Source organism: Carassius auratus, chromosome 26 (assembly GCF_003368295.1).
Source record: "Carassius auratus strain Wakin chromosome 26, ASM336829v1, whole genome shotgun sequence".
Lineage (NCBI taxonomy): Eukaryota > Metazoa > Chordata > Actinopteri > Cypriniformes > Cyprinidae > Carassius > Carassius auratus.
In genome coordinates this window covers 5,486,784-5,500,858 of record NC_039268.1, presented here as the reverse complement: position 1 = coordinate 5,500,858, position 14,075 = coordinate 5,486,784, and the positions used below count along the sequence as shown (strand labels likewise).

Below are 14,075 nucleotides of genomic sequence, written 5' to 3'. Positions count from 1 at the left end.
GTCAGTCTGCTTCAAGCTGAATCACGCATGCGCATTATCATCAGCTCCTCGGTTCTCAAATCGAGCGCGTCCAACAGAAACGGTTCTTGACTCGAGAACGAGTCAATATTTTGTTCGTTATCTGGCTCGGCTCGCTGTTCATCTTCAGTTCTCTCTTCACAGTAGTTCAGTCAGTGTACTGTTTGAGTTAATTAATTACTCCGGGATATTGTTTGTTTTAACTCTGAGGGAGTGTCAGCCACATTAAAAAAGTTAACAGCTTAAGTCATTTGTGGATTAATGCTTATTGGAGACGTGAACCGTTTGAAGCGATTCAGTTCAATTTGGTGAACTGGCTCAAGAAGATCCGGTTACATTGAGTGATTCGTTCGCCAACCGGATATCACTACACTGCAGTGAATGTGCTCACAACAGACAATGTTGACAATGCTGAATAAAGAAAGTAGTTTTTGCTTTTTTTGGACCAAAATGTATTTTCGATGCTTAAAAAAATTCTAACGGACCCTATGATATCACATGGACTCCTTTGAAGATGTTTTATTACCTTTCTGGACATGGACAGTATACTGTACACACACTTTCAATGGAGGGACAGAAGGCTCTAGGACAAAATCTAAAATATCTTAAACTGTTTTCTGAAGATGAACAGAGGTCTTACGGGTTTGGAACGACATGAGGGTGAGTCATAAATTACAAAATTTTCCTTTTTGGGTGAACTAACCCTTTAAATCTGTTCTACACAAAGTAAACATGCTGTATATTACAAGTCTTCAGATTTTGCAATACATTGTAAAAAAAAATGTGAAGAGAAATGTGATTTACTGATAATGTTCCTGTTAAGTAAGCCGTTAACATGAGAACTGCTGAGACGAAATTTGTGAAAAATATATTGGTCTGATTTTTTAACCAAATTGATTGGTTTATTTGCATAGAACTGGCTCAACAAATGATTTATTCACTGATCTTGTTGGGTTTGTCTCACACTAAGCTATTATGTGGCTACAATTGAAGATTGTGTGATGATTCTTCAAATAATCCCCCTGTTTTGCTTTATGGAAAATAATAACACAAGGGTTGGGAAAAAACTAGGGAACAATCAGTTAATAATGACAGCTTTTCATTTGCAGTTGAGTTATTCCAGAATTGCACTGGTGTTTCTAAAAAAGAAGTGTAGTGAGAAAGATTGGTTTGAGAATGTTGTGGACATCAGCATATTTAGCATTGACAGTGGTTTTCTTTATAACCGCTAGCCAGAAAATGTCTATGTTTGGCGGCATCATAAAGTGCGTGCAATGATTCTCTCAACAGATGAGATTTACACACGCATCTGTCGGTTACCTGCCTTGAGCTGGGCCTAAAACTCCCTGCCTCATCTTTAATACCCTCCCTCTATGGGCTGCTCTGCTGTCCCATTGATTTCATGTCTTTCACTACAGCTTCGAGCTGCATGCCTTTCTGGACAGCTGATTACATCTAGACCCAACCAAGCATGCTTTTATAACACAGACATACATATGCACTTGCTGGATCCATGACTTAGCGAAGGTCACATTGGGTTTGTTTGCACTGGCTGCTGTATTATTTTCTAAGTAAGTCTCAAGCAAAAAGCATAGCAAGGGAAGGAACAAACAAAAAGGTGAACTATTTAATGTAAGGACATGCTATTAGATTGGTTATGTGTGTACGTATCTGTTTGTAGCCATCTGATTTATCTCAAATTAACAAAGATGAGGATTCCTAAAACACTTTATTTTTTTCAAAATGCTTTGAGGATGCTTTCTACTTGCTTGGTGTGCACAGCACACATACACATGACAAGTTTGATGGCTGGCAGTTCAAACAATTGCAGTGTCTGTAGGTAACAAAACCTTTGTTATCATGATATCTTATCATTAAGTTCCTCAGCTATGTCCTTTTGCCTCTTTGTCTTGGACTTACTTGGTTTCTTATCTGGGCACTAAGTCATGACTGCAGACTTCCAGGACTGAATAAAGAGATCTGGAAAACAATGGTTGAATGGGATGCATGGAATCCACAAAATTGTATTCACAATGCTGTACACGTTGTGTGCCATCTGCCCTGTACAGTAAAAACCGGGATTCATCCGTGAAGAGAACACTTCTCCAAAGTACCAGACACCATCGAATGTGAGTATCTGCCCACTCAAGTCGGTTATGGCAACGAACTGCAGTCAAGTCGAGACCCTGATGAGGACGACGAGCATGCAGATAAGCTTCCCTTAGACGGTTTCTGGCAGTTTGTGCAGAAACTCTTTGGTTATACAAACCGATTGTTACAGCAGCTGTCCGGGTGGCTGTTCTCAGACGATCTTGGAGGTGAAGGTGCTGGATGTAGAGGTCCTGGGCTGGTGTTGTAAAAAGTGGTCTGTGGATGTGAAGTCGGTAGGATGTGCTGCCAAATTCCCTGAAACGCCTATGGAGATGCCTTATGATAGAGAAATAAGCATGCAATACATGGGCAACAGCTCTGGTGGACATTCCTGCAATCAGCATACCATTCGCATGCTCCCTCAAAACTTGTGACATCTTTGGCATTGTGCTGTGTGATAAAACTGCACATTTTAGAGTGGCCTTTTATTGTGGCCAGCCTCAGGCACATCAGTGCAATAATCATGCTGTCTAATAAGCATCTTGATATGCCACACCTGTGAGGTTGATGGATTATCTCAGCAAAGGAGAAGTGCTCACTAGCACAGATTTAGACAGAACAAATGGAAACTGGAGTGCTGCTGGTATCCCTTGTATCCTTTGGTGCACATGGAAGGGTAAACTGTTCATGAAAAAGAATTTGGAAAAAATCCAGGTCCAGGCACTCAGTAGGATGCAAAATTTAAAAAGCCTTTATTGTTTAAAAGGGCTAAAGCATAAAACACCAACGCGTATCAGGCCATTGGCCTTCATGAGGGTGTTGGTAACAAACAAACAGAATCAAACCATACTTATAGTTGCAATGATTTCAGGTGTGCCACTCTGGCACTTGCAGCACTATTTCTTTGCCACTAGAGGCAATAGTTCAGATCATGTCTGATACAAAAGTTAAACCAAACTGGACCAAATGGGACATATCCAAGTGGAAGAACAGGAATGACGCTACTGAAAATATCCAGTGAACTCCACACAATATACTCTAAAGGTAAATCAGATACACCTCATAATTATCAAATAAGATGGTTCTAAAACAACATAAATAGTGTACAAAAATAGCAAAATGGCTCTGTTGTATTCAAAAAACAATAAACTCTCCCTCTAGAGGCACAACAATTATTAAAAAATATAAATATATAAAAAAGGTGAAAGGTCAAAATCTTCATTGAGACCTGGATTACTTGTGGCCTTCAAGGAATAAATCCAATATATCTCCCTCTGCTTAAGGCGTTTGATTGTATCCCCACCCCTGGCATCAAGGCAAATAGCCTCAATACCCACTACTCGTAAGGTCGAATCCCTCCCATGTTTTGCATCTATATAATGTTTGACCATTGGATAATTTATATTTCCAGTCTGGATGGCATACCTATGCTCAGCTACCCTGTCCCTCAATCTCCTTTTAGTAAGGCCTACATAAAAACAGCCGCATGTACATTCTAATCGATAGACAACATGGGTAGTATTGCAATTAATAAAGCTAATAATAGTGTAAGTCTTATTATTGAAGACATCCATAAATGTAGCACTTTTAGTCATATTCTCACAATAATTACAATTACCACAAGGAAAGTTTCCCTTAGGATGACGAAGCCAAGGTTTACGTTTAGGAGCGGGGAGGTAACTTCTTACTAACTTGTCTTTAATTGTAGGGGCCCTCTTAAAGCTGATCCCAGGGGGTTCCATGAATATTTCCTGTAAAGTCGGGTCACATTCATGTTGTTCCAGTTTTTCTTAATAATGTATTTAATCTGGACAGCCTCCTTGCTATAATGAGTGACAAAGTAGGGTTTCTGAGTTAATACTCTTTTGGGTCTAGATTTAAGCAGACTGTTCCTTTCAAGTGACTGTGACTCTATTATGAGCTTGAACAAGAGTTTGTATTCGATATCCTCTTTGTCGAAAACGCTGCTGCATATCCATTGATTGATTTTGGAAATCCTGATCTGAGTCACATATACGCCTTAGTCTCTGGATGTGTCCAAAGGATATGTTATCAATAAGCCATGGCAGATGAAAGATCTGTTGCCTTTCTGAAGATAGACGTGTGTAAGAATACCTCATTATCTTTTGAGATCCGTAGATCCAGAAAATGTATGGCGTGTAAGTCATAGTCCAGACTAAATTTAAGTTTCTCATTTAAGCGATTTACATAAACATGAAAGTCTACAAGTTATTGTTCTGAACCTGAGAACATCAGAACAACATCATCAGTATATCAATATATCTACCCCAAGAGGGTATAGAGGTGGGCTGGGAAGGATTTAACCTCCTGGCCCCTCTAAGGAACCTAAAGACTTCCCATTCACAGGGGCATGCAGTAATAGCAGCAACCTTGACTTTGAGGGTGGAGGGAGACAGCCTTCGCTCCAGCCTTTGCTGCAGAAAGGAATGCACGACTGCAATCTGGCATCATCGCTGGTCTTCTCGGTGAGAAGTACACCACTCGATGAACAGGTTCCACTTCAAGGTGTAAACGTGTCTTGTAGATGGTGCTCCTGCTGAACAACTGGCAGTGAGAGGTCTCTGGGGAAGCAAACAGGTCTACCTGAGCAGTTCCAAAACATCTTCAGATCAGGAAACAGAAATACTGCAAAATAATAATAAAAACAACATGACTAAACAAGACAAAATAACATTATAGAATTTTTTTTGGTCTCATTTTGGTTAACGGAAATAAAGAAACATTTTAGCATAGTTTTTATTTTGTAAACCACATTTAGCCTTGTTTTTATTCGTCAACGATATTGCATTCATCTCGTTTTCATGACGTGATAAAGGTTCATTGACGATGATATGTAGTCAAACTTTTCATTGACGAACGAAACACTTGTGACATCTGTGCTTCCCCACTCTTGAGAAGCACCAGTCGCCACTGCTGGAAAACAACTTAGTCTCATTAATACTGCATGAAGGCATGAAGGCCTTTTCTGTTTTGCCTCCTGAGGTTCCTTGTTTTGACAGCGTGTCCCCGCATTAGACCAGACCCCTTTCAGCCACTCTGTTCCGAATAAGGTCAAACTGTAGCATACAGTGCATCAGTGACCTTTTAGAAAGCATCATGGTTAGAGATGCGTGAACTTTATGCTGTTTTGATGCTTCAGAAGAGTTTGACATACTAAGTTAATCCACATCTTTAGTTTGGGCTCATACAACAACACACGTTTGCTTTTAAGCAATTAAACCTTTAATGTAAGTTTGGGATATTCACACATGGGGTTTAGTTAAGAAAGAAAAGTGCCTGGGGCTGTTTTTGTTGTGCAGCAAATATGTATACAGAACTGTTATGTGTTTGGATATAGCTAGGTGTGTGAACCTGAAACAATTCACAGCTGTGGCAGGTGGCCTCTGTTGGAGTATGTAATGTTTATCTGTTATGGGGCTTTGGATTTAAGTGAATGCCACCAAGCTTCTCCCATAGCTTGGATAAACAGAGTGGAGATCTATCATGTGTCAACCCGCAGGATATTTGATTGACAGGCTGGAAAAGGGGTGAGGCTTGTCAGCACTAGGCATTTCAGGCAGTTACTAAGACTTACGCCGTCACAGATAACGTCACAAACAGAACTGGCAAACGAGACGGCTGAACTGGGTGATGTAGCAGTTGTGGAATGCCAGCTAACAAAGTTGCGAAAATCTGAACACTTGAAAATCCTTGTAGTTCAATCCTGGCCCATAGGTAGGCTTTTTTATTACTCTTCCAAGTTGTCACACAATGCTGTGCTTGCGTATTTTGCATTAGCATTCTCTTTTTTTCCAGCCTGTGGTCCCTTGTCCCATAGCAGCCTCTAAAATAGAAGCCTAATTAGCTTCCCCAGGTAGTGAAGAGAGAACAGAAGACAATATCTGGCTCCTTGTCAACACACATGGCGCCGAGTGCACAAATAAAGCAGCGTGCAATGGTGGGTGGCTACTGGGAGGAGAAACCCACTGTTTAAACATAAGGGTGCTTCTGCCAGAAAACTCAAATTCTGGCTGGTCATACTAGGTCACATGGGGAAAACTCAGGAACCAGTCCCTTCTGGCTCGATGCATGGCTGCAGTTAGCATGGTGGAGTACTTGTGAATTTTCCCCTAGTTAAGTTGGACTCTCTTTGTGTGCTTGGCTGTGCTGCAGAAAACAGGCGGGACATTTGGGGGATGTTGTATCCCCTCTTGAGTGCCAGGATGTTCAGGTATTTGTTGGAAGCCCCCTGTGTATTGTGAGACACCATGTAACATACTTTCCCAATGCATTTTGTTCTTTCTTACCTCACAGGAGATGTCCTGGCAGCTCTGAAATGTGAATCCTTGTAAGAAACTTACAATAAATAATTAGCACTTTTAGCTCATTTAGCTCATCAAATATATCTAATTATGGTCAACTACAGGGGCAAAATGCAATTAAAATTACAAAGCAAATAATAGTTAGAAACAAAACAGTAACAACTCGCTGCACAGAATTAAGCTCTAAAAGATATACTGCTGACCAACAGGGTCAATCCATTGATTATAATTTTTGGCCTTTTTTTTTTTCTTACGTCATTAAAGCAAAGTAACCATTACATTGTTAAGTAAGAAAGACACACTTAAGGAAAGAGAAACTTTTATAACATTTACTTTTCTCAAATGAGACATCCTCTAAAGTAATCCAGCGAACCAATTTCCTGCTCAAAATGCATGTGCTTCATGTTCAAATACAGTAGTTTTGTTGGGAGTTTTCATTGCCCCTAGTGGTTGGGAGTTTCCTATTAGTTTCAATTGTGATGTGATTTTATTCTGTTTGCTTTGTAAAAATAGTTAGCACATTTGCACTTCAAGACACTCTGTTTTTCATTTTAAATTGTATTTATTTATTTGATAAATGCCTGAAGCAAGGTCTGTGGAATACAAGCTCAAAATGCTTTCACACTTTACTTTGCTTTCACTTTTTTAAGCAAGTCCATTGCTAAGAAGTGGTTATTAACAACAAACAAATAGGACTTCATAGGTTTGAGACATTAGACCTTATAACCAATACTTCATATCAGGACAACTGATCATCTCACTAGTCCGCTTTTGCAGCCTTGTTGTGCTCATGCTATTCTAATACCATTTTTCAAACTTGCTGATTTTATCAGAAGCTTAGTAGTCAACTGTGGAACTATGTTGTAGTTTGTTTGCTATTATTTTATTTCTGGCCATTGCTTTAGGCCTCAGAATTAATAAAACGTTGTGTTCATTTGTGTGAAGTTTTAGAAACATTTGTAAGTATCTTATTCAGTTTTGCGATCGAGTAAATGCAAGTTGTAATTTTCAGTTTCTGAACTTGCTCAAACAAGACAAAGATACAAACAATAAGTGTTTACGCATTCTCTGTGAAAATTCACCAAAAAGCACTGCCATATTTTTATCCAGATGCTCCCTAAAATCTCACAATGAAGCAAAAACTAAAAGAAAATCACACCATTAGTCTTACTAATGTATGTTTTCCTAGCAGATGATTTAGTGTTTTCCTTGCTGTGATTTCATGTGACGTGTGCCACAAACACACTGAGCTGTCAGATCCATTCTGAAACTCCTACTCGGATGACGTGGGATCGTTTTAGAAAGCTTTGAGCATTCAGGCGGCTAATGTTTTAACTGCGCTGTGTTCATTCGTGTAACGTACGCTGTGAAATATGTCATAATTGTGCCTGGATTGCACAGGACACCTGCTCCATTTTCCTCACCTAGTCCAAGCTTTCTTATCTAATACACAACATTTGAGACTGGAGTGATAGCGCAACACAACCGAGCGTGTCTCTTTGAAGCTTGACAAACCGTGTTAGACTCGAAGTCTTGGCACTGGCATTCAGTTCTAGTAGAAGGCACTAATTAAAAGTGTAAGATGTTGATTAAGATTGAGCTTGCTATGGAGATACCCTTGAGGGAACCTCAAAAAAGAGCTGAACGTGAAGTAAAGGGAGCGGATTAACAACAGAGGGGCTTTACTTCAGAAAGACTGTCGCCCCTGTTTATGCAGAGCTAGAACTGTCGATACCTCTGCCTTGATTCACCTTTGAAAAGCCAGAGAGCTTGTACAGAGATGGCAACATTTAATTAGCTGCAAATCTGTGCTGTCTGCTGCCTGGCATTAAATTACATCCCTGACTGATATGACCTTTTTAAATGATGTATCGATTTGTTAATACTGCTTAGCATTAGCGCCTGGGTACCACGATGTCGTCGCGTGAAATTGAAGTAATATTTGTGCTGCTATTGATTCAGTGAAAAGGCGGAAGACGATGTGATATTTTCGGGTCTATTTGCTTAGTGAATTCTTCTTTCCTGCTGGGTTGACATAATACTGCCTCCCTCAGTCTCTCTCTCGCTCTCTCCCACACACACACATACACATACACACACACCAACACACTTTTTTGTATGAATTAACTGAAGAGGCGGAAAGTACTTAAACAAAAAGCTATCAAAAACAGAACTGCATGTAACACTCACATTAAATGTATTAACCTTTATAATGAAACTTGACAATGTCAACATTGCAGCTGATTGGCTGAAATCATCATGTTTTAAATGATAGTTACACTTAATTAAAGATGAAATTCAAGGAAACAGTTTTTTTTTTCTTCTTAAAAAACAAACAACAACAAAAAACATTACTACATTAGTAGTACAAAACATGCTCTGGTCAAAACTAGTACTGTCTGAATTATTGTACTGTACTTTCAGAGTGTGTGAGTTGAATTAAGAACTTGCTGACCATTAATGCGAAACCTTATTTTAGTATGTGTAGTAAGGTTACATGTGATGGTAACCATATAAATATTTATTTTGTGAACAGCATCATAATTGTGAGTCCGATTTTTAATCTGTTTCAGTTGAGGGTATTTTATGACATAAAGGTGCAGATACATTTACCATTGTTTGATGAATTTTCTCTAGTGCAATCCTGTCATTTCAATCGGCATCCATGCAGTTAACTTATTATTATTTCGCATGAGGGAGAAATTTCCCTGCATAAGTTTTGCAACAGGTTTAAGTTAGTTATGCCAATGTGTAGCGTTGAACAACAACTGCTTGGATTGAAATTGACTTCTGTGCCTTTTGACAATAAACAATGGGCATTTGTTTTTGCCTGTGAAACTGCACCAAAAAAGGCCTGTACCACATCAAAAATGATAACTGTAGCGATAACCATAACGATAACTATATTAGCATTTACAGTAACAGATGATAATGTTCTGGTTAATATAAACACAATTTATGTTGTCTGCCACTTTAAATGCTCAAGCTCTTTATAGCCGAGTGGATTATGACTGGATGTCAGTGTTTTTATTGTTCATACATTGGAAAATCATTTTGAAAGTGATTCTATTATTATCGTTTCCCTGACGTTAATGTTATTGCTGTTGTGTGGACTGTGGTGCGATTATTATATTATTGTATTATAGTTATCATGATTGGTGCAAATGGACCTTAAAACTTACATTTCCTTGGTTTGTAAAACCAATATGCATATCATATTTATGGCTGAAAAAATAAAAAGACAAAGTTTAGATGAAGCAGCTGGTTTTGAATACTGATAAGAGGGAAGATATAATAATAATAATAATAATAATAATAATAATAATAATAAATGCTACAGTACTCTTGATGTATTGCTGTGTTCCATCTTTGTTTCCTTAAACTCCAAACTAGGACTGTCTAGACTTTGAAGATTTTGCAGACTGTGACTAGATATTGTCTAGTGTAGTAAAACATCATTAGAAGGGCAGGCTAGCACAATCTGCTGGTGTATTGCTGGGATAGCAGGGTTTTAAAGACAGGGTAATAGACTACTGTACCTCCTTACAAGATTTGTGTGTGTTTGTGTGTGTGTGTGTGTGTGTTTGAATCATCTGTGTATGACTCACATTTCCTTTTATAAAGAAAAAAGCAATCATGACACATTGGACAGTCTATTGCTTTCATTTTTCACCAAAATTTTGTGGAGAGGGATATGAAGGCAGGGACAATTTTCTGCCTCAAAAGACAAAATTTGAGAGAAATAATTGAACAGTTACAATCAATGAAGCCTTGAGACAAATGTTCAAAACAATACACCACAACAAACTTAATACTGTATAAACTTAAATCATCTGGTTTTACGAGCTGCTTGTGCTTTCATGTTGATTATAGTTAAAATTGTGTTCGTTTTTGTTGTTGTTTACAAATATGACTAGTTTTTTTTTTATTCATTTTTATTTCATTTTTTGTTGTTTTAGTAGGCTACATCAAGTTAAATTAAATGGAAATATATTGTATTTCAAGTAACTTTTTATTTTAATTAAGAATAATAACCTTGCTATGTGCTGATGTATAAATTAAACACACACAATATTCGTATTTTATTTTAAAATGTTATGCAACACATACGGGTTAAACTGCAAAAATGAAATAATGAACAAATGAACATACAAACAAATTAATGTACAAATAAAATAAAAATAAAAAAAACAGTTACTTAATATAATTAACCCTAATGATGATACAGTAGATGCACAATTAGGAGTTATGCAAGCTTGTTGACGAGGTTTACCCTTGTCTTTAGACTCTGCTTTTGTTATTTACCTGCCCTGCACTCATATGTGTATATAGTTCTGTTTGTCTGTTTGACCCCCCCACCCCATCCTTGTCTCTTTCTCTTTCTGCTGGAACAAGCAGATGTAATCTCAGTGAGTGAGTAGTTGGTGAGTGTGTTAATAGTGTTAGGCTGTAGGCAGGGTGCCGTTCTGGTCCAGCTTGGCTGCACATGCATTTGATGGATCACTCCACTGTCAGATCAATTTTAGAAATGCATTGGAACCGGAGAGACAAAGAGAAAAAGCTCAAGCAAGACAGGGAAGGATAGAGAGGCATGGTCAGGGGTGGAGTAAATCGTGTACTGAACCGCACCAAGTGGAATAAAAGGGAGGGTATATGGAAGAAACAAATACGGGCTAAAATGGTATCTCTAAATAATGCGTGGGAGACTGAAAGGTAAAAAAAATACGTAGTGGAAACTATCCAATATTTCCCTCTCCATCACGCTCGATATTTATAGCAGATGAGGACTTGAGGCTAGAGAAAAAGAATGATCTCTTTCACCCATGTGGTGAAACTGGTGGAAACTGACTATTAACTACACTCCTCCGCACCAACTAAAACACACTTTCTTCACATTGCATGCCTCAAATATATATAAAATGTGCACAAACTCACTCCTCACAACAACAGGAACAGTGAAGGTCATTGTTACGAGTTTGTAAGTGAGAGGGCTATTGCTAAGGCAGGTTTAGATGTTTTTCAGTGCTGAAGAGCATGGAGAGGAGCATCAGAAGAGGCTGAGGGACACTCTAGGGCCAGACTAATCCAGATAAAACCCAAATTGCAATATGATTTACTGTCATTTTCAAATGTGTGATTTCAGAGTTAAATGATAATATAAATTATTATTATTATTATTTTCCAAATGTATCAGTCTTACTTCTTCAGTGTTCTTTGCAGCTTGAGTTGCAGTCTTTGGGGTTTCTTTGTCAGTTTTTAGATTTAACTTTTTTGCAGGTTGAAGTTGGAGATCAGGACTGCATTTCCTAAAGGCATTGTAAGCTTAAGTTGATCGCAGCTCAATGGGTCTACAATGTACTTACGCTTACAATGCTTTTGGGAAATGCAGTTCAGGCCTAGGGACTAGTTAGACCAATTTGACCAGAGACCAGCTAACACCAGAAAAGGCTGTATTTTCCCCCCAGCTGGGAAGGTGCTCACTAGTGCAACAATGCTGTGTGACTTCTTCCATTCTTCTGTTTGTTCAGACAAACAGGTATTCTCATCCACAGAAAATCCACAAAAGAGTTGGACATGCTGGAACAAATGGAAAATGTTTTGAAAGAGTCAAAGTGTTAGTATTCCTCTGGAAGTCAACCTATGAATGGTCTGTACACAGTTGTCTCTGCACAACTGAGATAGGAGAACGTGTTCTAACATCGTTAAATTACCTCTATAGCACCTCTATAGCAATGTGAAGAACTACAAAATCAAAAGTCCTTTGCTGAATTGACAAAAAAGGTTATTTTTTGACATCAGGCTGTAAAGTCCTTTTTGGTTTAATTGGACCATTTATTTTTAAGAGTGAAAAGTGTGAAGAATATTTGAGAGTTGTTAAAGAGTGTTTTAGAGGGAGTTTAAGAGGAGTTTTGTTGAGGTGGAGAGCTAGCGAAAGGGAGTTTTGAGGTTACAGAGAGGTTGGGGAGTTTTCGCAACGGATGTGCTTGAGGTCTTTAGTTGAGCCAATGCATGCTGAGAGACTGTGAATTAAAAAGCAAAAGGAATATTTGACAGACAGATGGAGCTTGTGGAAGAAGTGACAATCATCTGTTCACTTTTCCCCCATCCCACGTATTTCCTTGTCCGGTACTATTTTTCACATTCTAGATTTGTTGTAAAACCTACTGTAGAAAGCTGCCTTGTTGCATATTGCCATATTATATATATATATATTAGGGCCGGGACTTTAACGCGTTAATTGAGATTAATTAATTACACAAAAAATAACGCGTTAACTAAGATTAATTAATTACATTAAAAAAAATTCCCGCATTTTTAATAACTTATTTTTGCACCGCGGAACGTTTCTCACTGGATGAGTTTCGGCGGACCGATTATACTGAAGCACCAACTAGCGTTCGCATATCACTGCAGCACATCGAGCCCCAAGTATCACCTCAACGCAAAACATATAGCAGTTAGCGTGGACTTTACACTTTCTGTTGAACTATGTATTATTTTGTTGGTGCAACAGTTTATGTTGAACTCTTTATTGTTTTGGCCAAGGTTATTGAGAGTTGGACTTAGTATGTTATGGCCTCTGAAGCAACAGAGAGATGTTTTCTAATAGTCAGTGTTTCCAATGTTCTGAATGTAATTGACAGTATTGTGTTTTACTTAAAAAACACTTTACAGAAGGTTCCAGCACCTATAAGCTTCCTGAATTTCTGAAATGTACTATTTCTAAATTGTTTCTAAATATGCTATTGCTACACTTCATGGCAAAAATTGCACTAGTCTGCTAGACTTGGTTGAACAAAAATAAACAATATTTTGTTGCTTAAGCTTATGTATTGAGTCATTATTTAATGGTATACTATAAATTCATGTGAAAAAAAAAATACTTCTCACTGTTCTCAGGTCAAATATTTATATGCGATTAAAATGCGATTAATTTCGAGTAATTAATTACAAAGCCTCTAATTAATTAGATTAATTTTTTTAATCGAGTCCCGGCCCTAATATATATATATATATATATATATATATATATATATATACGTAAGCATCAACTATGCATCACAGACACACAAAGACTTTGTCTCAAAATTGATTTTAAATCGATTTAATGTTTTACTTTAGCATTTGGGGTTATTACAATTTACTACAACATTTTTTTTTTTCTGTTTAAAAATATAATTTATTATTTTTATCCATTATTCAAAATAGATATATAGATGATGCACCACGACTGCATTAAAGAAGAAAAAGCTTGTGAAAATTAAAAAAATGTAAAACAAATTCTTTCTCTTCCTGTTCTTTCTCACTAGATGACTCAGGAGCAGTACATCCTGGCATCTCAGCCAAACCCCCTCCAAAGGCCGGGATGTGCTACTGTGTACCCGGTTGGGATTTATGGCTGGCGAAAGCGCTGTCTCTATTTCTTCATCCTTCTCCTCCTTGTCACCATGATCGTCAACCTAGCCTTGACCATATGGATTCTAAAGGTCATGAACTTCACAGTGGTGAGCACTGCTCTGTTGAATTATTATTACTAAATTAAATTAAAGTTAATTTAATTTAAAAATTAAATTTATGCATTTAGCAGACGCTCTTATCCAAAGCGTCTGCTAAATGCAAATTATCATTATTTGTATATTTTTT

At 37.8% G+C, this 14,075-nt stretch overlaps 1 protein-coding gene across 1 annotated transcript in view; it reads left to right on the top strand.

Moving 5' to 3' along the window:
* LOC113044155 (zeta-sarcoglycan-like) overlaps positions 1–14,075 on the top strand; it is a 269,395-nt gene that overhangs the window by 147,261 nt on the left and 108,059 nt on the right. The window contains exon 2 of the mRNA XM_026203817.1: positions 13,742–13,936. Coding sequence (XP_026059602.1) covers positions 13,742–13,936 — 195 coding nt within the window. The remainder of the gene's footprint in view (positions 1–13,741; positions 13,937–14,075) is intronic.